The sequence below is a fragment of the Salmo salar genome, chromosome ssa01 (genome assembly GCF_905237065.1).
Source record: "Salmo salar chromosome ssa01, Ssal_v3.1, whole genome shotgun sequence".
In the NCBI taxonomy this organism is placed as follows: domain Eukaryota; kingdom Metazoa; phylum Chordata; class Actinopteri; order Salmoniformes; family Salmonidae; genus Salmo; species Salmo salar.
This window is the reverse complement of record NC_059442.1, coordinates 63936762-63964089: the sequence shown is the minus strand read 5'-3', so window position 1 is coordinate 63964089 and position 27328 is coordinate 63936762. Positions and strand designations below refer to the sequence as shown.

General features: G+C 39.6%; 1 protein-coding gene across 5 annotated transcripts in view; it reads left to right on the top strand.

The window, feature by feature from the left end:
* The window catches only part of LOC106607187 (cGMP-dependent protein kinase 1), a 189901-nt gene that overhangs the window by 130582 nt on the left and 31991 nt on the right, over positions 1 to 27328 (top strand). For all 5 annotated transcript variants that reach the window (XM_014203919.2, XM_014203904.2, XM_014203911.2 and 2 more), the window contains exons 4-5: positions 16866 to 16971; positions 23009 to 23072. In XM_014203919.2, coding sequence (XP_014059394.2) covers positions 16866 to 16971; positions 23009 to 23072 — 170 coding nt within the window. The remainder of the gene's footprint in view (positions 1 to 16865; positions 16972 to 23008; positions 23073 to 27328) is intronic.

Sequence of the window (27328 nt, the reverse complement as noted above, 5' to 3'; positions counted from 1 at the left end):
ATTTCTATCATCCTAATCAAGGTGTAGATTAGGCTACATATGACATTCCAGTGGATTATGGCCCTAGGCAGAAGTTTTGCTTCGGCGTTAATCTACAATTCAAACATGGAGATTATCCAAAACTCCTGTTCCGCCTACACCGAAAGACGTGCATGGAAAAATTCACTTTCATAGTGTTAGCAGTTGAAGTTACTCTTCAATAACACAGACCCCAAAGCAAATCAGGGAGATCAAAAATGTGTTTATTCAAAAAGGAAAAATCATAGATGTTATGCTGAGAGGTACAGTTGAAGTCGGAAGTTTACATACACTTAGGTTGGAGTCATTAAAACTCGCTTTTCAGCCACTCCACAAATTTCATGTTAACAAACTATAGTTTTGGTTAGTCAGTTAGGACATCTAATTTGTGCATGACACAAATAATTTTTCCAACAATTGTTTACAAACAGATTATTTCACTTATAATTCACTGTATCACAATTCCAGTGGGTCAGAAGTTTACATATACTAAGTTGACTGTGCCTTTAAACAGCTTAGAAAATTCCAGAAAATGATGTCATGGCTTTAGAAGCTTCTGATAGGGTAATTGACATAGTTTGAGTCAATTGGATGTGTACCTGTGGATGTATTTCAAGGCCTACCTTCAAACTCAGTGCCTCTTTGCTTGACATCATGGGAAAATTAAAAGAAATCAGCCAAGACTTCAGAAAATAAATTATAGACCTCCAAGTCTGGTTCATCCTTGGGAGCAATTTCCAAACATGTGAAGGTACCACGTTCATTTGTACAAACAATGGTACGCAAGTATAAACACCATGGGACCACGCAGCCGTCATACCGCTCAGGATGGAGACACGTTCTGTTTCTTAAAGATGAACGTACTTTGGTGCGAAAAGTGCAAATCAATCCCAGAACAACAGCAAAGGACCTTGTGAAGACGCTGGAGGAAACAGGTACAAAAGTATCTATATCTACAGTAAAACGAGTCCTATATTGACATAACCTGAAAGGCCGCTCAGCAAGGAAGAAGCCACTGCTCCAAAACCGCCAAAAAAAACAGACTACGGTTTGCAACTGCACATGGGGACAAAGATCGTACTTTTTGGAGAAATGTCCTCTGGTCTGATGAAACAAAAATTGAACTGTTTGGCCATAATGATCATCGTTATGTTTGGAGGAAAAAAGGGGAGGCTTGCAAGCCGAAGAACACCATCCCAACCGTGAAGCATGGGGGTGGCAGCATCATGTTGTGGGGGTGCTTTGCTGCAGGAGGGATTGGTGCACTTCGTAAGATAGATGGCATCATGAGGCAGGAAAAATAAGTGGATATATTGAAGTAACATTTCAAGACATCAGTCAGGAAGTTAAATCGTGGTCGTAAATGGTTATTCCAAATGGACAATGACCCCAAGCATGCTTCCAAAGTTGTGGCAAAATGGCTTAATAACCTCTTACAGCTCCTTAAGGATAGAGGGCAGTATTGACAATTTCGGAAAAAATATGTCCCCATATTAAACTGCCTCCTACTCAAACTCAGAAGCTAGGATATGCATATTATTAGTAGATTTGGATAAACACTCTGAAGTTTCTAAAACCGTTTGAATGGTGTCTGTGAGTATAACAGAACTCATATGGCAAGCAAAAACCTAAGAGAAATCCTACCAGGAAGTGGAAATCTGGATGCATGGGCTCTCTTCAAGTCGTTTCCTATTGAATACACAGTGACGTAGTAATAATTGTGCACTTCCTACGGCTTCCACTAGATGTCGACAGTCTTTACAAAGTTGTTTGAAACTTCTACGATGAACAGAGCCCGAATGACAAGGAGGGGAAGTTGTTGAGGCAGGGGGTGACATCGCTTTTTGGAGCGCATTCACGAGGGTGGATCCTCCCATTCCAAAACCTTTTTCAAGACACAGGAACCGTCCGGTTGAAATATTTTTGAATCTTCACGTTCTGAAGACCCTAAAGATTGATGTTTTACAACATTTGACATGTTTGAACGAACGTAAATACAACTTTATTTTACTTTTCGTCGCGACATCATCTGCGCGCTTTCTACACTTGGAGTAGCTTACTGGACGCACAAACAACAAGGAGTTATTTGGACATAAATTATGGACTTTATCGAACAAAACAACATTTGTTGTGGACCTGGGATTCCTGGAAGTGCCTTCTGATGAAGATGATCAAAGGTAAGGGAATATTTCTAATGCAATGTATGATTTTAGATGACTCCAAGATGGCGACTATCTGCATAGCCTAGTGTATTTTTCTGAGCTCAGTACTCAGATTATTGCAAAGAGTGCTTTCCTCGTGAAGCTTTTTTGAAATCTTTCATAGCGTTTGCATAAAGGAGATGTTCATCTATAATTCTTTGAATTACAGTTTAATTTTGTATCAATATTTATGACAAGTATTTTTGTAAATTGTGGCGCTGATCCACCGGCAGTATTTGAGGGAAAATATTTTCTGAACGTCACGCGCCCGATGTAAAATGCTGTTTTTATATATAAATATGAACTTTATCGAACAAAAAATGCATGTATTGTGTAACATGATGTCCTAGGAGTGTCATCTGATGAAGATCGTCAAAGGTTAGTGCTGCATTTAGCTGTGTTTTGGGTATTTGTGATGCATGCTAGTTGCTAAGAAAATGGCTGTGTGGTTGTTTTTGTCGATGTACTCTCCTAACATAATCTAATGTTTTGCTTTCGCTGTAAAGCCTTTTTGAAATCGGACAACGTGGTTCGATTCAGGAGAAGTGTATCTATAAAATGGTGTAAAATAGTCCTATGTTTGAGAAACAGAAATTATTAGATTTGGTTTTGAATATGGCGCTCTGATTTTTTCGCTGGCTGTTGATCCCGGTTACGGGATCCGAGCGGCGGACAACAAAGTCAAGGTATTGGATTGGCCATCACAAAGCCCCGGCCTCAATCCTATAGAAAATTGTGGTCAGAACTGAAAAAGCGTGTGTGAGCAAGGAGGCCTACAAACCTGACTCAGTTACACCAGCTCTGTCAGGAGAAATGGGCCAAAATTCACCGATCTGCTTGTGGAAGGCTACTCGAAAGGTTTGACCCAAGTTAAACAATTTAAAGGCAATGCTACCAAATACTAATTGAGTGTATGTAAACTTCTGACTCACTGGGAATGTGATGAAAGAAATAAAAGCTGAAATAAATCATTCTCTTTACTATTATTCTGACATTTCACATTTTTTTAATAAAATGTTGATCCTAACTGACTTAACTTCTTGGGGCTATGTGGGACGCTAGCGTGCCACCCGTGGTGCACCCTATCAACAGCAGGTGCATTTCAAGAGCGGCAAATTTGAAACCAAATAAATGTCAAAATTCAAATTTTTTTAAACATACAACTATCTTACACCCTTTGAAAGATAAACATCTCCTTAATCTAACCACGTTGTCCAATTTCAAAAAGGTTTTACGGCGAAAGCATAAAGTTAGATTATGTTAGGAGAGTACATTGACAATAGCTGTGTGTAATGTTTTGTCAATTCAAAGCCAGGCGTCACCAAAACCATAATCAGATGACACTCCTAGGACATTATGTTAGACAATGCATGCATTTTTAGTTCTATCAAGTTCATATTTATATCCAAAAACAGCGTTTTACTATGGCATTGATGTTGAGGAAATCGTTTCCCTCCAATAACCGGCAGTCAAGTCAGCACCACAAATTAAATAATTAAAATTAGAAAACATTGGTAAAATATTATATTGTCATTTAAAGAATTATAGATTTACATCTCTTGAACGCAATCAACTTGCCAGATTTAAAAATAACCTTACTGGGAAATCACACTTTGCAATAATCTGAGCACTGCGCCCAGAAAAGTATGCTTTGCTATACAGACAAACGGCCATGTTGGAGAGATCTAAAATCGAAAATACTATGTAAATAATCCATTACCTTTGATTCTCTTCATCAGATGTCACTTCCAGGAATCCCAGGTCCATAACGAACGTAGTTTTGTTCAAAAAAGCTCATCATTTATATCCAAAAAGCTCCGTGTTGTTAGCACATGATCTAAGCCAGCCGGACTGCTCGTCATGAACGAGGGGAAAAAATATATTTACGTTCGTTCAAACATGTCAAACGTTGTATAGCATAAATCATTAGTGCCTTTTTTAACCAGAACATGAATAATATTCAAGGTGGACGAATGCATTCTCTTTTATAACGTATTGGAACGAGGGTACCCAACATGAACTCGCGCCAGAGTCTAATCGGCCATCACCGTTCCATGGCTCTTGTTCGGTCAGATCTCACAGTAAAAGACTCAAAACACTTTGTAAAGGCTGGTGACATCTAGTGGAAGCAATAGGAAGTGCCAAAACATTAATCAACCCCTGTGTTTCAATGGCATAGGCTTAAAGGTAATTCAACACATCAGGTATCCACTTCCTGTCAGAAAATGTCTCAGGGTTTTGCCTGCCAAATGAGTTCTGTTATACTCACAGACACCATTCAAACAGTTTTAGAAACTTTCGGGTGTTTTCTATCCATATATAATAAGTATATGCATATTCTAGTTACTGGGTAGGATTAGTAACCAGATTAAATCGGGTACGTTTTTTTATCCAGCCGTGAAAATACTGCCCCCTAGCCCCAACAGGTTAAGACCGGGAATTTTTATTAGGATTAAATGTCAGCAATTGTGAAAACTGAGTTTAAATGTATTTGGCTAAGCTGTATGTAAACTTCCGACTTCAACTGTAGATGTTCATTCTCCCCTGTCCTCAGTGATTCTCTCCACAGAACAAAGAGACAGGATGTAGTTTTATACCCCCAACCCTAGCCTGTGGTTGACCAATTTGAATTCCTGGCAATAAAATTGGGCCAGTGGCCAGATAAGTATCCCATTTCAGGCTCAATATATAGATAATTTGGACCAATGAGAACTTGCCATGTAGCTATGAGTCCCGGACTGAAATTCCTCCAATGTCTCTGACCCATTAATCATTAATTCCCTATTACAGAAAAACAACTATTTCCATTGATAATTAATTCCCTATTTCAGAAAAACACTATTTCCGTTTATCGTTAATTCCCTCTTGACCTCTAGTCCTCTGCATTGTGTATTTATCTTTTCGAAATATTCTTACACTCACCCTAGACCATTTTAAAAAGAAATATACTCCATGAGACATGGCTCGATGGGTCAGTTGATGACAATGAGGTTGAGATACCGGGTTATAGCATTCATAGAATTCACTGAAACGGTGGCAGCGTGTGTTTTTATGAGGAATGATGTTCATTTTAACCCTCATTCAGATCTGAAATGGATGGTCTTGAGATTGCATGGGTAGATATACTTCTTCCTAAATGTCGTCTTATACTTGTTGGTGTGTGCTATCAGCCTCCTAAGCAGAATCATTTATATGATTTACTTGAATCGAGTTGCTGCGCTCACAATGTTTTGGCTGAAAGAGAATGTATTCTGCTTGGCGATTTTAATACAAATGTGCACTTATCACCCAAGAAAAGTACACTAGTAAATGCCCTGTGTCGTGACTTTACTTTCATTAATCTTATCTAATCAACTAACTATTTTTAATTGTTACACTATTAAATTAATCATGTAACAATTAACTCGTTAGAATTTGGGGCATCACGAGAGCGGTTATTTAAAACCTCTTCAGCGTCTCATCCCGTTAGCGGGATCAAAATCCAGCGAAAAATCATATCGCCATTAGCATAACAAAATGTAATCATTTGAAGAAGATAGATACACCTCTCCTGAATCGTCCCACGTCGTCCGATTTCAAAAAGGTTTTACAGGAAAAGCAAATCATTAGATTATGTTAGAGGAGTCCATCGTAAAAAAGCAGCAACGTAGCCATTTTCCGACCAACCACTTGCATCACAAATAACCAAAAAACAGCTAAATGCAGCACTAACCTTTTACAAACTTCATCAGATGACACACCTAGGACATCATGTTACACAATGCATGCATTCTTTTGTTCAATAAAGTTCATATTTATATATGAAAACAGCATTTTACATCGGAGTCTGACGTTGACTAACTATTTTCCCGTCAAAAGCATCCGATAAAACAGTGCTACATTTTACTGAATTACTATTCGAAAACATGTTTAAAATGTAATATTGTCATTCTAAGATTTATAGATGAATATCTCTTGAAAGCACCTGTCATACCAGATTTAAAAATAACTTTACTGGGTAATCACACTTAGCGATAAAAGGGGATGCGATACTCAGAAAATGACCTAGTAAATACAGCTCGGCGCCATCTTGGAACAATCGCAGATCACATATAATGTTGTAGAATATTGTCAATAATCCCTTACCTTTAGTTGTCTTCGTCAGAAAGCACTTCCAGGAATCCCAGGACCACAACAGATGTATTATCGGTCGAAAAAGTCCATCCTTTATGTACCACTAGCATGCTGTTGTTAGCGCGTCTCAAAGCAGTATCCAAAAGCTCTGCCGGCCGCGGGACAGCCGTGTCGGGAAAAAGCTATTTTTTCCCATTTAGGTTCGTTCAAACATGTCAAACGTTGTATAACATAAATCTTCAGGGCCTGTTTCAACAAGCGAGCCAATAAGATTCGAGGGGGACGATTTCAATGTGTTTCAAAACGTTTCCAAAGGTGGGGGTAGACAGGGCCGCCGGCGTCATAATGGTGATGGCCCTCCCGCTGTGACCAATTTCCAACGCGTCTCATTGACTGAGTTTCGACAGTAGAAGGCTCAAAACACTTTAAAGACTGGCGACATCTTGTGGAAGCAATAGGAAGTGCTCAAATAACGATAGTTCACGGTGTGAATAATAGGCAACGACGTGAAGTTGAGTCCACATTTCAGAATTCCACTTCCTGTTTCAATCGGTCTCGGGGTTTTGACTGCCATATGAGTTCTGTTATACTCACAGACACCATTCAAACAGTTTTAGAAGCTTTAGGGTATTTTCTATCCACAGGTATTAATTATATGCATATCATAGCTTCTGAGTCTGATTAGTAGGCCGTTGAAAATGGGCACGAATTTTTTCCAAAATGCGCTGTGGCGCCCCCTATCCTAGGGTAACGTCAAGAGGTTAAAGAGTTACCATCTCCCGAATTAAACTAAAGGTCTTTACTTATCACATCCATAAAACAGTCAACGTATTAATCATAACCACCTATCATATCATAATTCTGAACAGTCGTAACCTCCTGCATCTGCAAAACCCCCAGCCTTACTTATGATTCAGTACTACACAAATTGATTTAATTATTTATTTACTAGCTAACTAAATGATTACACAGGATCAACATACACACTTTATACATTAGAAAAAGGTCCCTAGCCAACTGCTTGTGACAAAGGAGATGGAGAAGGAGGGACAGAGAGAGAGAAAAAGAGACACTTATCATTGATACATTGTAGAAACTACTCTCACAGTAATCATGTACTTTGCACACGGACCACCACCCGTTTGGAGTAAGAAATCATTCATGTATTTACGTGTAAATGCCTTCGTTCACCGTGTATCTGTGTCCGAACCAGGCCTTCTTAGGAAGGGTGTTGGGCCTTTCCGCGGCATGCTTGTAAGGCTCTGATTGTCCAAAAATATCCGCCCCCCGTCTTCTACTGTTCTTCACTCTTGAAGATGCTGTGACTACTCAATTGTACAAAATTCTAGAAACAATTTCCTCTTATAGTTTCTACGATCACATCCCTCTCTTAACAAAAACATAATTTTTCATATTTCATACACGATGTAGAGGATGGACACTTCACATATAGTGTGTATACTTTTCAAGTTACAGTATTTCCTTTATAACATTTTTAATGACATCACAAGATAACAACTCATATGACATTGTCGCCTCTGACCATTCCCCACGTTCTATTGTTCCAGTATTCACTTTAGAACATGTTAAGAGTTTCAGTGGGAAAATGTCTCTTTAGACAAAGCATATTCTTTTGTGAATTTGGAGAGGGAGACCCTGGATCTCCTCTCCTTTAATTTACAACAGGGCTTGAGGTTTCAACCCCTCACACCAATTCCCTCCTCCCTCCTCCCTCCTCCTGCGGGTCAGAGGGGGTCTGGTTGAAGTTTATTCATTGCAAACCTGATCTGACCCATTTGGATCCTCAGGACATTCATGACACCTGTATAACTTTAATCAGTTATTTGGAGTAAAACAACTGATTGTTGAGCCAACCCGGGTGTGTATTGACAGTAAATCAACTTTGGATTTGATCATTGTATCAGACCAAGAGAACGTCTGTCAATCAGGAGTCTTAAATATTGGTTTTAGTGATCATATGTCGCAAGTCACTACTTCACAGGCGAGCCATTTGAACGTATTTTTAAAATTTTTTTTTTGGTAGAAATGCCTTCTCAAACATGTGAACTTTCATGTGCCTTAATAACAAACGTGTATGTTATCTGTAAATACAAATAAAATGGTTAAATCACAAGCCTAGTTGGTTTAGCCACAGAAAAAGTCAGCAACCTTCCTGCTAGCCATGATTGGCTGAGATAATGAGTGGGCTGGACATGCCGAGAAATGAGTTTGGATTGGTCTGCCATATAGCACGCTTCTGTCTATTTGAGCTGGTCAGTATGTCTAGGTAATCCTGTGTAACGCAGCTTTTGTTATGTATTGTGTAGTAAAACTGCGTAAGTATTGCTCTCCACTATCTGGAGGACTGAGTTTTGAAATCAGTGGAATTAGAGTATGATGACTAAGGAGATTGAGAAATCTTCAAACTAAGGGCAACCATGGCATCCGACAGGAGATGTGTCTATCCATGAATGATGTATACAGCTAAGATAGTCTAGCTAGCTACATTTTCAGATATTACACGTTTCTAATTTTGACAGGAAGTGGTTTCATTTAAAGTTATAGTGTACTGTTAGCTAGCTAGCTAGTGTTAGCTGACTGGCTCGCTAACTAACGTTACATGTATTATTATTCGTATCTCAGAGCCATTTGCTTGGCTAGCTATAGCCTAATGTTAGCTAGGAATCTAGCCAATGTTAGTTAATTAGATTGGGTGCTTGACTGCCGTTGTGAGGTCAGAACGTTCGGATCAACCCTACTCATCAGCCAGAGCGTCCAGTGTGCGCTCTGAGCGCTCTGAGTGCGAAACACTCAGAATTTACGAACGGACAATCTGACAGTACAGTTGCAGTCACCAACGCTCTGGATAACATAATAACCTAACCAGCTCTGCTAAGGCGAGTGATGTTCAGTAAGCTGTTCTCTTATTTGTGTCTGGAAGTAGCTAGCAAGTTAGCTCGGATAAACCCTTAAAGAGGGTGTGAACAAAGTTTTTAATCAACTTGAGCAATATCTTCTCGAGCTCAAACTTCTTCTTTATGAACTCCAATCTGGCTTTAGAACAGCTAATTCCACTGATACTTGCCTTATCCACCTTTTTGACCAAATTGAGCAGGGAAGTGAGAAGGGGAACTATACAGGTATGGTCATGTTAGACTTGCAGAAAGCTTTTGACACTGTGGACCATGATATTCTCCTGATGAAACTGACATTTTTGGGTCTTAATGATGTAGCATTGAATTGGTTTAGGTCTTATCTGACAAACAGAACACAAGTATGTAATGTTGGTGATGTTCTGTCAGAGGCCAAAGAAATATAATGTGGAGTACTGCCAAGATCAACTTATATACGTTAATGATATGCCAGATATAGTAAAGTGCAACTCCTTCTTTATGCTGATGATTCAGCCATACTGGTATCAGGGAAGGATACAGTTTACATAGAGGAGACCCAGAGTAAGGAATTACATTTTGTTAGAGATTGGTTGACTGACAACAAATTGTCACTACAACTGAATCGATTTTGTTTGGAACAAAACATAGATTCCTTAGGGCTGACAAGATAAAGGTAAACTGTGCAGGCAAGGAGATTGAATCTAAAACATGTTTAATTTATCTTGGTGTGTCCCTAGATTCATCTCTTTCTGGAGAGCTGATTGCTGCTAAAATTTGTTCTAAAATGGCAAACAAGTTGACACTTTTATGTCGTAATACTAGATATTTTAACATCAAAGTTAAGAAACTGCTTGTCTCAACCGTGAATCAGTGTAATTTTGATTATGCCTGCTCTGCTTGGTATAGTGGGTTATCAAAAAAGCTGAAAAAGAGAATGCAGGTCATACAAAATAATGTTATCAGGTATATGCTGAATGTCCCCCCTAGGACCCACATAGGAATACAGGAGTTCCGGGAGGTGGGCTTGTTGCCTTTGGAGTCCAGAGTGGACCAACTTAAACTTAATCCTATGTTTGACATCTTAAATGATCGTGCCCCAGGTTATATGAAAAACCACATTGATATGGTCTATAACCAACAAAGTTACAATACCAGAGCTAGTGTTATGTCTTGTAAAATCCCAAGATTAAACAATACTGCAAGGAGCACATTTGTCTATACAGGCATTTGTCTATGGAATAGCCTCCCCTTGGAGATCAAGCAAATATAAAGTAAAAATGTATTTAAAAAGCAGGCAAAGGTTTTCATTTGGACAAGGTTGTCTAAGTAAGATAAATCACTCCACTGCCCTTTGTGCCCCCCACTGTTGGTCAGGTGTATTTATTTCAAGGATAGGTATGATGTGCAGTTAATAGATTGTTTTAATTAATGTGAAATTAACATTGTTGATTTTTAAGATTAGGGAAAAGTGCAGTGAATAGTGCCACTTTAGGATGTCAATATAAATGAATGTATTTATGGTTATTTGTAATTTGGTCTTGCCTTTTAATCATTATATGTGTTATTGTTTTTACCATCGAGGACCACTTTGGATCAAGCATTTTAATTCATACTTTCAAGTGATATCCTCTGGGTCCACATTGTACATTTTGTTGTATATATCTGTTACCCAAAATAAATTAAATGTAACATATTTAATTAAACTGTTGACAGCTAGCCCCTATCTCTGCGCGCTTGAGAAAGGAATGAAGGAGAGAGAGGTAATGTGTCAGCGGTAACACTTTCTTTGACACCTAGTATCATAACAAGTTAAGACACGGTCATAACTAAGGCATAATATGTCATAAGAGCTGTCATAACATTGTCACAACACTGTGATGAGACATATATTTACACGTATTGTGACATATATAGCAACATGTTATGTTTTCTTATGACACCTACATAGGCGTGTCAAAGCTCACAAATCCTACCACACAAGGCAAACCATTTCATTCTACTTGTAAATAGTATATTATATAACATTTCCTAAAATTGGCAATTTTATTAGCATTGTAATTGTACACACATTGATATCAAACATGTGCCTAGCCCAATACTCATTCATACTGGGATGAATGCAGGAGCATGATAAAACACCCTCTTAGGGACTTATGACTGGCATATGGTAATGTGCTGATAGGCCTATATGGCTTATATTATTACCCTTACAATAACAAAAAATGTCCCATGATTGATTCTGTAAGTTTCCGTATTTTGGAATCAAAGTTTGTTTGTTCACAACATTATTATTGTAGTTCTACATTGTTTTGCTTTAATATAGCTAGATGTATACTTAGCGCTAGCAATAGGGGAAGACATTATAACTGTTAGCTGCAGGTGTGGGCCTCGTATGTTGGAAGAATGAATCAGGATGAGAAGCCCAGAGGAAAAATGTAAATTATTATTCCTCCTGTTTTCAAGTTTGTAACATTTATAAGCATGGTTTAGTTTTTGAAATCTAGAGACAACATGTTTATCTAAACTGTGATTAGTTTTGTTGTCATTTTGATGTATAATTTAATTGTTTTGACCGAGTAAAAACTAGTGCGATTCTCCCCTTCATATGAGTGTAGCCAAGCGAAGCTAGCTAACTTAGTATGTATGTCAATGAGACAAAACGGTGTCTCGGATTAAATGTATTTTCGTAAAGCTGCAATATGTAACTTTTTGTGCAACCTGACCAAATTCACATAGAAATGTGACATAGATCTGTTGTTCTCATTGACAGCAAGTCTAAGAAGTGGTAGATCTGTTCTATGTGCACTATTTCTATGCTTCCCATGCTTAACTTTTGTGTTTGCGTCTTTTATTTTCAGTTTTGTACACCAGCTTCAAACAGCCGAAAATACAATATTTTTGGTTATGGAAAATATGTTTCACAGCGGTTTAGATGATACAATGATTCTCTACACTATACTTGCTTGTTTGGTCACATAACCGGAGCAATTTCTGCATAGTACATCTTTATTTTTTTTTTACAAATGATGGCTCGTATTAACTGTATTTACATGAGTACGTATGCATCACTCTAATGATAATTATTTTAGAAAGTACATTTTTATGGAATGTGTTTCGAACAGTCGCATGCTAACTGCTAACATTAAAGTTAGCCAGCTCAGCATTAGGCGCTAGCTAGCCTACCATAGCTAGCTAGTTCTTGTTATTGGTTTTTGTTACATATAATACATAGTCCTCTTCTATAATACATTTTTACAATTAGCACTGTATATATAGAGTGAATCAGATGTACTGTTGTTGCCTCAACAAGGAATGGGTGTATTTAGTTGTTTTGCAGAACACCATTTTAAGTGCTAGTGTAGCTAATGTTAGCTAAACAAACACCAACTAGACAGTACCTAACTGTTAGCTAGCTAGCTACAATACATTAAAAGTTGAGAGCTAGCTTTAGCTATGTTATGAAAACATTGAGAAAATGGGATTGTAATGTATTTGAGTGTGTGAAAATGTTTGCTATTGCCATAAAGTATTTGGTATGAAGTTTTAGTTTTCAGCTTTCTTTAGCAGTTTCAAACGAAACAAAAGGAAACTTCTTGGCAGGGAAAAACACATTTGAATAATAATATGATTTAGAGTTAAATCCTTTTTTGTTGTTGTTGTAATGAATTATTTACAGTCATGTTTGAATAACTTGTAGAAAATACACTATATGACACTGTCATGAAGCATTATGACCATCCTGTGTCACTTTACTTGGACTAAGAAAATACACTTTATGACACTGTCAAGAAACATTATGACCATCATAATCATATAAGTCAGATAGGTCTATCACGTACATGCCCTTATGTCAGTCATCAGTCACAAAGAGGGTGTCTTGTCCTGCTCCTGAAATCTGTTCCTGCATTCATCCCAGTCATCAGCAACAGAGCACTGGGGTAGGTACATGTCTGACATCAATGTGTGCACAATTACAATGACAATTTAATATGGTCAGTTTCATAAAATGTTATATACTCATGGATAGAAAGTTTGGAGCATAGCATAAGGTAACCAGTGTTTTTTTCGGGCTTGGTATGAGTAAACTCTAATATGCGTATGGGTGTTCTACATTAAATGTCTTAGATACCTTGAATTATTCATCACCTTAGAAAGTACCGTCCATTTTGTTGTGTTTGGCTTACAAAAAACATCCGCAATGACTATGTTTTTCACTCAGATTCAACCTGTTGTTGAATTTCTTTCTTCAAATTGATCATCAAAAAATTAAGCCTAACGGTGAGTTGGGCACCACCAATGCATGTCCAGAGTGCATAAGAGGAGATTACTGTGACTCAATTCATAACTGCTGGTGTGGCGTTAATACGGTCACCGCAACAGCCCTAGCCCCACCTGAAAATGTTATGTTGTGACATACATTCAGAAGTAAAGATATTCAAATACTTTTTTTCTGGTGACTTTAGGTGTAGTAACTTGTTCAATCCTTTCTCTTTTGCTCTGTGATATATTCTCTCCAGCCCCTGACAAGCAGAGCTCTGGACTTAGCTGCTGTACAAGGGATTTAACAAAGCCTTTCTCTCGCTGAGTGACACGAGGCAAATCAACTGATCCTTGATTACTCACAGACTGAGGTGATCACAATCAACAGCTCAATCGATCAATAGCTTTAAATATTAGTGTTGGCTGGACGGGAGAGGAGGGCTGCATAGTAATGGCAGGGCCAGGAGAGCCCATCACACTTGGGCAGGAGAGCCTCTTCCAACTGATGGGAATTTCATGGGTTTTTACCGTGATTGATATGTCAGTGTTTCTCGTTGTTAATAGTTGGAGCACAAAGGCTCCTGAAGCAATGACCATCACTGCCAACACCCTTTTTATGTGACACAATTCCATTGAACAAAAAATATGGGTGTGAGACAGATAATGTTAGATAGTCTTATATGACTCACAGATGTCCTTTGAACAGGTGCTTTTGAGTGATGGTTGCATCACTGCACTTTTACCTGCTAGGATAATAACAAGGACCTACCCAAGAGCTAGTGGGACAGTTCAAGAAGGGGGAGGGGAAACAACTACAGACTATCAGCGCTAATCTACTACCGCTTTTGGAAAAGGGAAGTGGAGAAGAAATGTATGGGCGAGTGGAAGGATTTTGGAAGTGCAAGTATTGGACAGACAGGCAGAGCTTTTCTGTCAAGGACAAGGTAGAAGCAGAGACTGTTAATGACACCAAATTGAGGTGAGATCATACTCGGTCTGCTGTGGGAACATAAATACTGATGTGACTTGTCCTTTGTACGATGAAGACAGTAGCAGACATGATCACACCTTTTTTTGTGTTAGCAAAAGTGTTGTTCCAATTTCTATAAGGGATTATGATATCCCAGGTGTGTGTGTGTGTGTGTGTGTGTGTGTGTGTCTGTGTACTTAGAGATCAACACACGTTTATGTGTGTGCTGATTTATGTGGGGTACTTCATATGCAGTATGCATCATGCATGTATTCTCAGTCCACTTCAATATAATTCCCTCACTACCAGACTCCCACACTTCTCAAGCCCCTTACCATTCCACCTCCTTCCCTGCCTGTTTGTCTACCCAGGGCCTGGAGTGGCTTTAATTTGCCCATGTGTTAAGCTGTCAAGCTAATGGCCAACGGCTCACAAGCATTAAGACATGAATCTACACACACTGCAGGCTAACTAGCTCCCTAAGTCTCACTGCAATTTAGTAAAGTCTCCAAATAACTCACTTTTTACCTCACTGCAATGCCCTCCAGGCCTCTCAATATCTGATTTCCCCATAACCTGTGAATTGTCCACTTACCGACGTAGCACTCTGTTGGGTCTGTGTTTATACCACCACGTCTCTCCTCTTTAATGGTTTTTGCTTTAGGGCCTAACAGGAGTGTTACTCCAAAAGCTTTTCTAGGCCTCTTCCCTGAGGCTTGGGTCTTAGAGGTCTGGAATGGCAGTCTCTAACCTAGCAATCATAGGTTGGATCCCTTTACAAAAACATGCACCCTTCTCACTGGGCACACACTGGTTGAATCAATAATTTAAATTAAATTACGTTGAACCAACGTGTAATAGACATTGAATTGATGTCTTTGCCCAGTGGGTTTCATCTGCCTTTGATTTCATGCACTAGACAGCCTGATAGCACTGGAAAGCTGAAAGCAATATTGTGACGATGTCATTTTACTAAGCTCTTTTGCTTGGCTGTGAAATCTCTATCTGCTATATTGCGTCCATTTAACCAGTGTTTCAGCTCCATGTGTGTGAGTTATCCAGGCCCAAGAGAAGTAGGTTTTTGGAATGGGACCCAGCCTCAGTGTTTTAGTTATTTAGTGCTGAAAGAAGGATGCAGTGTTTGTTGCGGTCTCCTTCCTCATTAATTGGTACAAGGGCTGCAGACAGTTTCAGACTGTTAATATAAATACTCTAACTGGGACTTAAAAGAGCCTGAATGTCTAATGACGAAATCTCTCCTGTGCTCTCCTGTGTTAGAATACACAGCTAACACTGGGCTCAAGTTTTGCTCCTGGGAGGTGTGTGGGTGTGCTCATGGGTGGGTTTATGTGTCTGTTATCTTGCCTGCCCACAAGTGTATGTTTGTCCATGAATTTGTGGTTCGTTCTCGTGTGTGTGTGTGTGTGTGTGTGTGTGTGTGTGTGTGTGTGTGTGTGTGTGTTTTGAAAACCTACTGTATGAGATTAGGCGTGGATGATTCAGTGTCACAGTGTCACAGACAACCAAGGAGACCTGTCTTAACCAAAACAAACAAATAAAGAAAAAAACAGATAAACATGCACGGACAAGCTCAGCCCCAAAAAAGGTTTTACATTTTATTGAACCTTTATTTAACTAGGCAAGTCAGCAAATACTTATTTACAATGATGGCCTACCAAAAGGCAAAAGGCCTCCTGCGGGGACGGGGGCTGGGATTAAAAATAATTAAAAAAATAATAATAAAAAATATAGGACAAAACATACATCTCGACAAAGAGACAACATATCACTACATAAAGAGAGACCTAAGACAACAGCATAGCAAGGCAGCAACACATGACAACGCAGCATGGTAGCAACACAACATGGTAGCATCACAAAAGATGGTACAAACATTATTGGGCACAGACAACAGCACAAAGGGCAAGAAGATAGAGACAACAATACATCACGCAAAGCAGCCACAACTGTCAGTAAGAGTGTCCATGATTGAGTCTTTGAATGAAGAGATTGAGATAAAACTGTCCAGGTTGAGTGTTTGTTGCAGCTCGTTCCAGTCATTACCTGCAGCAAACTTAAAAGATGAGCGACCCAGGGATGTTTGTGCTTTTGGGACCTTTAACAGAATTGGATACATTGGAATGGATCCATTCATCATTGATGAACGTCATGCTAATGATTCTCCAGTTATACTATGGAGCCTTTCTGCTGTGGGGTTCTTAGGGGATAGCCTGGGCTGGTTAAGGGTCTGACAGTAGATTCTCTTTCTCTCCTCATCTCTCCAAAACTCACCCATGTTGTCCAAGTAGATACCTGGTTAATAATTATAACTCATTGTATTGTGAAAATGCCCTGCTATCCATCTTTCTCCCTGGCTATTCTAATCACTCCTCTCTTCTCCCTCTCCAGCTCTCACCAATGTGAAGTTATGGGCCATCGACCGACAATGCTTTCAGACTATTATGATGAGGACGGGCCTAATCAAGCACACTGAATACATGGAGTTTTTAAAAAGGTGAGGAACAGAAAGACTATGCTTCTAGATACTACTACAGTACAAGGGTTGGCTATATTGTAGTGATTTACCATTGAAATCCCACGCAAAGTAAGTAAGCACCCACCGTACCGGAAAAAATAGACATCCCTTCTTCCTGCTCTCTTTCTTCTCTCCATCTGTTGTTGACATTAGCATAGAGTTTGCAGAGGAAAGGAGCTGAATATGGGGAAGCCTATTATCATATTAAAGGCAGATAGAATTATACTGTTGCACCCACACACAGCGTGGAATAAAACAAGTCCTCTTCAAAAGATGGAGGGAGAAGAGAGTGTTATATACATCATACAGGAGGTATGAGATGCCTTGGAAGTGTACTGCCTTCACCGCTTTCCCTCTATGTCCCTCTGTCTGTTCCTCTGTCTGTCCCTCTGATTGTCCCCCTGTTCTGTCTTTTACTATCTGACATCTTTCTTTCTTTCTTTCGCTCTGCTTTTGATTTGATATTTTATGAAAATGGAATGACATCACATTTCCTTTCGATGTGTTTTATTCATGAGGAGTTAATCCGTTTCCCGTAGTTCAAATGTGTTATTGCATAAATATTTTTAATCCATTGAGAGGTTCTCAGAAATACCCTGCAGGGCCCACTACCACTCAGAGGTTTACAGATTTTATTTACTCAGAACAAAGGCTTCATGAATCACACAGTATTCTCTCTCACTCGCTCCTGTCTGAGTTCTAGTGGCAGCCAGGTGAAAGTGAAAGCAGGAAAACAGTCAGCCTTTCACTGTAAAAGGAGATGCCCTCAATAGGTGACATTGCAAGGGCAGCCAAGGAAGGTAGAGAGCCTCCTCAGCTCTTTCTATACTGCCATCATAATGGAGATATACTGTAGTGTACTGTACCAGAGATACCTTTCTGACCAGATAAAGTAGTTTGGAGGTATATTTTGTTCTCAATCTAAAGTCATTTTTGAGACTGAGACTGAGTGGACCGTGTATCATGGCAGGTAGGGCAGGTGTGTGTTTGAAGCAGATATTTCTGAAAGCAGGATTGATAGGTCAACAAGCTAACTTTCATACATGTTCAGATACAAATCCATATTTCTTGGTTCAAAATGAGAGTTAAACTTACAGCTGGTTCTTTATTACGGACTTCCTACTTTTCTTGTAATTATTGTTGAAGTTAGCTTGCTATGTTATTGATCTTTATACCCCGGGAGGGCAAGTGATTTTGTAATTGTTGTAGTTCACTCTATGGATTTTAGATCCCAAGAAGCTCTGCTTGTAGACAGTTCAGCTAATAAAATATTATTAAAGAGCAGTCATGAGTCAACCTTTATGCATTTTTTTTATCTGCTATGAAATTAGACATTCGTCCTCCCTGGAAATAAAAGAGGGATATTAATTTAAAACTTCTGCTAGGAGAGGGATAGAAAGAGGGGGAGTGTGTGTGTGTGTGTGTGTGTGTGTGTGTCTCTGTGTGTGTTATCTGGAAGGTATTTTTCTTAGCTCTGTTTAATTACACTCTGGAGCTTAGGAGAAACCGAGACCCTAGCCAATCCCCCTGCTTTCATGAGCTGTGTTGCCTGCAAAGTGTCACTTGGATGGCAAGAGAGCTATTGCTGATCCCCTATCTCACCAGGAACAGCTTTTAGATAGTCCAGGCGCCTACAGCTATAAGAGTTGAGATAGCTAAGAATGTGAAATGATTGATCATGTTAAAGTTTTTTTAGATAGACTGCGGTGATGTGTAGCTCTGGGCCTGGTTTCCCAAAAGCATCTTAAGGCTAAGTTCAACATGAAATCCTTTGTAGGAGCATCATTAAATGTCTGAGCTGTTTCCCAAAACCATTGTTACTAAAGTTGCACCTGAAAGCGTTCATAATTTAAAGAGATTATTTCTGTCCCCGAAAATAGCATACTACAGATGTAGGATCTTAATTTGGGCCAGTTTGCTACAGCAGGAAAATAATCCTCCAGCAGCAGGAAAACAATCCTCCAGCAACAGGAAATGTGAAATTATTATATGGATTATAATTAATAGACATTTTGGGGGGGGGAGGTTATACTTCTTTTGTTAGTGCAAATCAAGTCTGACCTTTTAAAGTGGAAATTACAGACTTTAGAAGCCTTTTTGTAACCCTTGAATACATTACAAGTTTGCATTTCCTGCTGTACAGCAAAATTCTCAGCAACAAAAAGTTATCAAATTAAGATCCGACATCTATAAGTCACATACAGTATGTGCACCACGACATTGCTCTCTCTCTCACTCTGATGTGTATGCATCTTGCTAACTGTCACTCAAATGGTAAGGGGCTGAAGCTCATTGGCTAGAACTCAAATTGCAAGGGGGCTGGCCCGGCACAGCTTCCAGAAAAACAGTTGCTTTCAAACTAGGGATTTCGTGACTATTTGAGGTAAGACAGTCATTCTGCTAATAGATTATATGCATGTATGACCTACACATTGTCATATCCAGCCCAAAGTGGGAGGTTTTAAAAATTCTTAGTAGTCGCCAAAGTTCCAGAGCATATCTTTAACGACTGACTCATAGAACAGCTAAATGAGTCGTCAGATAATTTTTTCCCCTTCCACATCACTTAACACACAGACGATCTCTGCTAAACTTAATATCAACATGTGTATCAGTCTCTCTGAAACATCAGAACAATGTTTGCAATGTGTTTATAATTGTTACAAATAAACAAAGGATAAAAATATGTTTCGAGTTATACCTGAGATCACTGCATTTAAATATAAATTCAGTATAGGCAACATCCCGGTAAGCAAAATAGGTATAAAATAGATATTTTCTGGACGTTGAAATCAGGTTCATTTTCAGTTCTGAATTAAAGTTGAAAAGACATAATTTACAGATGTTAAAAATATATGTATTTTTTTGGTAATTGATTCTATGGCCAAATTTCAACCGCACATACATTCTCAATTAAGCATTAATATATTTTTTATCCATTTAATATAGGAAAGAGGAGCCAACTGAAGATTGCAGCATATGCTATGTATTATTACTCCCATCTGTCACACAAGCAACTTATGTTAGCTTTTTCAAAAGCTTTTAAAACTAGCAGCAATGATATTCAAAGTAGTCCAATTATCATGACTCAGGATATGACCCAGATGCAGACACAAGAGGTGGACAGTTTGGTTCTCAGAATATTTATTATAACAAAGGAGCAGGCAAAGGGCAGGTCGAGGGCAAGCAATGGTTCGTAATCCAAGGCAGAGTCAATCAGGGACAGAATGGCAGACAGGCTCAGGACAGGCAGAAATGTCAGAACCGGGAAGACTAGAAAACAAAAACTTGGGAACAGGAGAAACAGGAAACATGCTGGTAAGACCTGACAAAATAAGACGAACTGGCAACAGACAAACAGAAAACGCAGGTATAAATACACAGGGGATAATGGGGAAAGTAAAAGACACCTGGTGGGAGGTGATGACAATCACAAGACAGGTGAAACAGATCAGGGTGTGACACTAATCAACAAGATAAACCAACAGACCACTTCAACTACAATAACATTCTCAGTAACAGTTGCATATACCTTTTTTCTTGCTATTACCTTGATATGTTGTTGTTGATCTAACTTAGTTCAATGCACTGACTGTAAGTCTCTCTGGATAAGAGCGTCTGCTGAAAGACCAAAATGTAAATTTGAAAAAACAAACATTTGCAAAATATGCTGGGTATTATTCTAATGAGCTCCGTCCCTCAAAAGGTACAAATTCGAACAAAATTTGATCGGACTAAAAATCTAAAAAATCTAAAAATCTATGTCCGTGGATGTTGAAATCAAGGCTGATCCAGACCACATTAAAAAAAAGACAGCCGGTCCGGACAGGACCAAAAAAAGACGTCCAAAAGATATCTGCTTTGGTCCGTGCTTAGTGAAATAGGCCTATATAGTTAAATCATATTGAAATTAATTTCATGTTCAATCAATTAAATTACATTTTGTCAATTGTGGGCTACTTTCTATAATTTTTGCCTCAAAGTATTTCATTATGTGTAACAACATGTGTGCAATGATGTGCCAAGCCGCCTCAATATTTGTAGCCATACAGGTGATAAATGCTATCTCTCTAGGAGCTGATCCGTCGGCAGTTTTGTGGAATAATTCTAATATAAAGGTAAGGTCAGAGAACAGCGCTGCCTTTCTTTTGATCCTATCAGTATCGACCCATTCTCCAATGACGCAATTACCAAACGTTCTCAATGGTTGGTGTTTTGGGAATTTGCATTGTTAACACTCATAAGCTTAAAGTAATTGCCCAGTGTTTCCAGATTTCTATGAAATATGACCTGTAATTACTTACAATATGAGTGAAATAGTTTTCCTTCAAAAAAGAATAATATTAAAGGTGCACTATGCAGAAATCGCTCTGCCATTTCCTGGTTTCTAAAATTCTAATAGTTCACCTAATTTCAGTTTATGTGACAAAACAAGCAAGTACAGTGTGGAGAATCATTTTAGCATCTAAACTGCTGTGAAATATATTTTCCATAACCCAAAATATTGTATTTTCAGCTGTTTGAAGCTGGTGTACAAAATGAAAGTTAAAGACGTAAAAACTAAACTTGAGCGGGAAGCATAGTAATAGCACCAATAGAACAGATCTACCGCTTCTTAGACTTGCTTTCAATGAGAATGACAGATCTATAACTCACATTTCTATGTGAATTTGATCAGGTCGCCCAAAAAGTTACATATTGCAGCTTTACGTATGTTAAAAAACAGCTTCTCTGTGTTGGAATGGTGTGGGCGTACCCCAACTACAGAATGGTGTGGGCGTATATCGGTCATAAAAAATGGCCAGCCCATCCTTCTTTAGACCGCTGATAGGCCAGCCCATCCTCCTCAGGGAGATGACATCATGTTCTATGAGGAAATAGCAAGCATTTTTGAAACAGACTGTTTGAGAAACAAATTGTGTGTTTTTTTGTTGTTGCTTTGGCTACAAATATGAGTATAGGACGAGTCAATAACATTATATGGATTTGAGTTAACAGAATATGAACTTTTAAAAGTGAGATTTTCACTGGGCAGTTACTTTAAGTGCCATCACTATCGGCAAACCTGGCCCTGGCGTGTCGGCTGCTTTTCATCATTGCCATTCAATTAGAGATTGATTACACCTCGGTAACCCATATATCCATCCAAGAAATTACCTTAATTTATCAATTAAGGGCCGGGAGGAGTGAAAATCAGCACCACTCAAGATCAGACGGTTCACATTCACATCTAAGAAGACTGGAGGCTAAGCTATGGGCATGTACATCTTCACATACACACCATCCTATTCCACTGTAACAGTTTTTAACCTAACATGCAAAGAACATGATAGAATTAAACATTTTATTACAACCCAATTAAGTTGTTAGATACAGAACTATCCATAACACATGCTTTTTGTTTGCGCTGACTGTTTCATGGCTCTGTCACGTAGTAATGAACCATCTGACCAGCCATTTTCTGGCCGGGGTCCATGGAGGAAATTCAGCACCATGAGTCTGTGCTGAGGCGAGATGGTTCAGATTACTGTAATAAAGCATGGGAAATGAGAGGGAGGGGAAGATGGAGAAACAGAGAGATGATATCGGGAGATAAAGGCCTTTGTTCCGATGCCTGGGTTATTTGCTTTCTCCTCTGATAAGCATTGGTCCATTTTCTTTAGTCCATGTCGATAACGAGCAAATAGGATTCAGAGGACTGCCAGGAAACGCACAGAACAAACATCCTTTTCAACGTCAGTCAGTCTGTGTGTGTGCATGTATATACTGTACATATTGAATACAACTGTATTTATATAAAGTTTATTTCTGGAATATACATTATCCAAAATTATGTAAACTGAGAGAGCGTGATGAACAGAAACTCTATTCAGGTTAACCTATTGACTGTAGCTGCCGATACATCATTACATTCAGATCAATGTGTCTATTAGCGTCAACACCCTGTAATATCCAAGACATTGTGAATCTCTATTCTTCCTTCTACACTGACTTTCTGTCTATTTTCTTCCTGCAGCGTTCCAACGTTTCATGAACTTCCGGAGGAGATTCTAAGCAAGCTAGCTGATGTCCTTGAAGAGGTAGGTCCTCTGTTGAAAGACTGTGATGTACACAAAGGTGTTTGCCAAGGCTACACATTTCTATGGAGACAACAGTGTGTTACTTGAATGGAGAATAAATAACTATAGTTGGGGAGGATGTTCTCACTATGCTGGAGGCAGGTTTGAGAGTTCTGAACAACTAGGTATTCTGGATGCATGATATGATGTTGATATACTGCATACGATAAAATGTACTTTATTGTCCATTTACATGGAAAATCCTTCTGTGATGTCAACATACAAATACCAAACACAATACAATATATTACATGCAGTACGGAAAACTGGAAAGTTAGTACACAAGTCACACATTTACATTTCCACATATTCAGTCTCTGCAGCCTATTATCCGACCATGTATTGGGCCTGCATCTGTCCTATGTCCCACTGTTCAGCAGCCCGATGGCTGATGTGATGAAACTTGCCTTGCTCCTATCCTTACTGAACAATCTCCTTCCAGAGGGCAGCAGCTGAAAACATTGGGCAAGATTGTGTGTGGGGTCCTCTATGATGCGTTTGGCCTTGTCCCTTGCCTGTTTATCATAGAGGCACAGAAGCCCCCTGCACTGCAGCCCGCAGAGCTTGGACCCCAGGTTCACAGTCCGCCTGAGGATATCCTTATTAGCCACTGACAGCCCACAGTAGCAGACCAGGAAACAGAACGTCAGCACACTCTCTATATGGCAGGTGTAGTAGTTGGAGAGTATCTGGGTGTTGACATTCAGTTGTCTCAGTCTGTGCAGGAGTTAGAGTCGTTGTTGGCATATTTTATTGATGTTGTGAGTGTTGGCATTAAAAGAGAGTGTGCTGTCCATAATGGTTCCCAGGTACTTAAAACTCCCCACTCTCTATGGCTGTTCACCCCCCCAGGACTAGGTGGCTCACTGGGTCTGCCTTCCTCCAGAAGTCAATCAGCAGATATTTTGTTTTGTTAATGTTGAGTATGAGGTAGATGTTATTTCACCAGTCATGAACCCTGTTTACTTCTGTTTGAAAATACAGTGTGTCAGGGCCTCCCGATTGGCGCAGAGGTCTAAGGCACTGCATTGCAGTGCATGAGGTGTCACTACAGACCCATGAGGCGGTGCACAATTGGCCCAGCATCATCTGGGTTAGAGGAGGGTTTGGGATTTCCTTGTCCCATCGCGCTCTAACAACTCTTTGTGGCAGGCCGGGCGCCTGCAAGCTGACACATTGGTGCGGCTGGCTTCTGGGTTAAGCGAGCAGTGTGTCAAGAAGCAGTGCGGCTTGGCGGGGTCGTGTTTCGGAGAACGCATGACTCTCGACCTTCGCCTCTCCTGAGTCCATAGGGGAGTTGCAGCGATGGGACAAGACTGTAACTACCAATTGGATATAATGAAATTGGGGAGAAAAAAGGGGTAAAAGTACACCCCAAAAATATGCATTGTGTCATAACACGGCACTAGTCATATCAACCCGCCCACTGCCTAATGCTGCCTCTCAGGGACCTTGTTGCATTATTCTCTTTGCACTCTTCACGGTACTACTGGACTCTGATATTGCTTTGCAAAGTCTGATTGAGTACATTATTCAGTTGTACATGTCTACCTCGGTAACCTCATTGCTGATATCCCTGTATTTCAGTTGCATGCCTCCTTGCACATTCAATTTGCCCATTTGTACTTGCCATTTGCCTTCATTGCACATGTATACATCCCACTTAATAATATACATTGTACTTAATTGTTTCTCTGGTAAATGTTTTGTACTCTTTTATATGCACTTCTGGTCTAATGCTAACTGCATTTTGTTGTACTGTACTTGTACTTGTTCAATGACAATAACGTTTAATCTAATCTAATAATGCAACAACACATACAAATGAAATGGAATTCAAATTCTTGAAGGAGTCATTTAAATTCTTGAAGGATTCTCATTGTTCAAATACTTCAGATCATCACTTCTTCGTCAGAGTGATTTTTATACCTGTTCTCTGGCTTTATCTGTATTGCTCATATTATCACAAACAAATTACTAGGGTAGTGAAATGATGACAGCTTCAGCTGTAAGCTAGCAAGGAAAGCAACCGGTATCTTCTTGCATTGTAAAGTGTTCTAGCCTGTAATGGAGATTGTTTTGCAAACAGTAATTAACAGCTGCAACATTTCAACATGCCGTGTTGTGTTATTCAAGTGTGTTAACTTCTGTGCAGCATGAGTGGTGAGCTAACATGATGCAGCCCAGACTCCCAGTGAGTGAAGTGGGGCAGGCATGGTGCTCTCGTGCTATAAGGGGACATCAGATGCGCTGATAGGCAGACTTGATCCTCTCTCAATCAGTAGATAACGTGAGACACATTTTATAGAAGTTCCGAAAGTTAAAAAAAATACTAGTACCGAACTGTTTTTCATGTTCTAGTATAAAAAAAGTACCAAAGTGTTGGTATATCATGCAACGCTAGTTCATTTTAGCTATAATCTTTTGGTAACACTTTATTTGGATAGTCCATCTGTAGATGCTTTAGTAGCATTTCAACTAACTATCTACTAACTCTAGCTCTAACCTTAACCCTTTTCCTAACCCTAAACTTAATCCTTACTCTAGCACTAACCCTAACCTTAACCCTTACCATAACCCTTATTCTAAACCTGACCCTAACTCTAAACGTAACCTTAGTAAGCAGTTACTTATCAACAGATCATTTGTTGATAGTATGACCATCTGTAGAGCATCTGTGAGCAAACTTTTTTAGCATGCTATTCCTAGTAAAAATACTTTAAAGTACTATCTGTACTTTACTTTACTATGTATATTTTGGACAACTTTTACTTTTACTTCACTACCTTCCTAAAGAAAATAATGTACTTTTTACTCCATACATTTTACCTGACACCCAAAAGTACTCGTTACCTTTTGAGTACGTAGCGGGACGAAAAAATTGTCCAATTCACACACTTATCAAGAGAACATCCCTGGTCATCTCTACTGCCTCTGATCTGGCGGAATCACTAAACACAATTTCTGTAAATTGCCTGCCATGCCATAGAAAAAAGAGAACCATTCTGACTACAGTGGTAAAATAAAACAATGGGCTAAAAAATAACAGTCTGTCTGTCTGTCTGTCTGTCTGTCTGTCTGTCTGTCTGTCTGTCTGTCTGTCTGTCTGTCTGTCTGTCTGTCTGTCTCGTTCCACTCTGACTCCCTCATATAGATAACATACAGAATCACTGCCATAAAATAGTAGAATTTGAAAGAGGAAATACACAGCGGTATTGTATATTATGTGACTGAGGAAAATGTTCAGTCTCCTGAGGGGGAATAGGTTTTGTCATGCCCTCTTCACGACTGTCTTGGTGTGCTTGGACCATGTTAGTTTGTTGGTGATGTGGACACCAAGGAACATGAAGCTCTCAACCTGCTCCACTACAGCCCTGTCAAAGAGAATGGGGGCGTGCTCAGTCCTCCATTTCCTGTAGTCCACAATCATCTCCTTTGTCTTGATTACATTGAGGGAGAGGTTGTTGTCCTGGCACCACACGGCTAGGTCTCTGACGTACTCCCGATAGGCTGTCTAGTCATTGTCGGTGATCAGGCCCACCACTGTTGTGTCATCTGCAAACTTATCGATGGTGTTGGAGTCGTGCCTGGCTGTGTGTGAACGGGGAGCACAGGGGGGACTGAGCATGCCAGAGGGGACTGAGCACACACCCCTGAGGGGTCCCTGTGTTGAGGATCAGCGTGGTGGATGTGTTGTTACCTACCCTTACCACCTGGGGAAGGCACGTCATGAAGTCCAGGATCCATTTGCAGAGGGAGGTGTTTAGTCCCAGGGTCCTTAGCTTACTGATGAGCTTTGAGGGCACTATGGTGTTGAGCTGTAGTCAATGAATAGCATTCTCACGTAGGTGTTCCTTTTTTTTTGTCCTGGTGGGAAAGGGCAGTGTGGAGTGCAATAGAGATTGCATCATCTGTGGATCTGTTAGGGCGGAATGCAAATTGGAGTGGGTCTAGGGTATCTAGTTTAATGGTGTTGATGTGAGCCATGACCAGCATTTCAAAGCACGTCATGGCTACAGATGTGAGTGCTATGGGTCGGTAGACATTTAGGCAGGGAATAGTGCCCCCCAATGTTCTTCCAACATTGGGGGGCACTAAAACTAAAGGAGAATTTACCTAAATTGGTCGAGACCAATTTAAGAGTTAGCCAACCCTGCAAGCGGGTTTGGTAGCTCATTATTTTATACTTTAGCAACGAAGTTAGGTAAGTTGGAAGC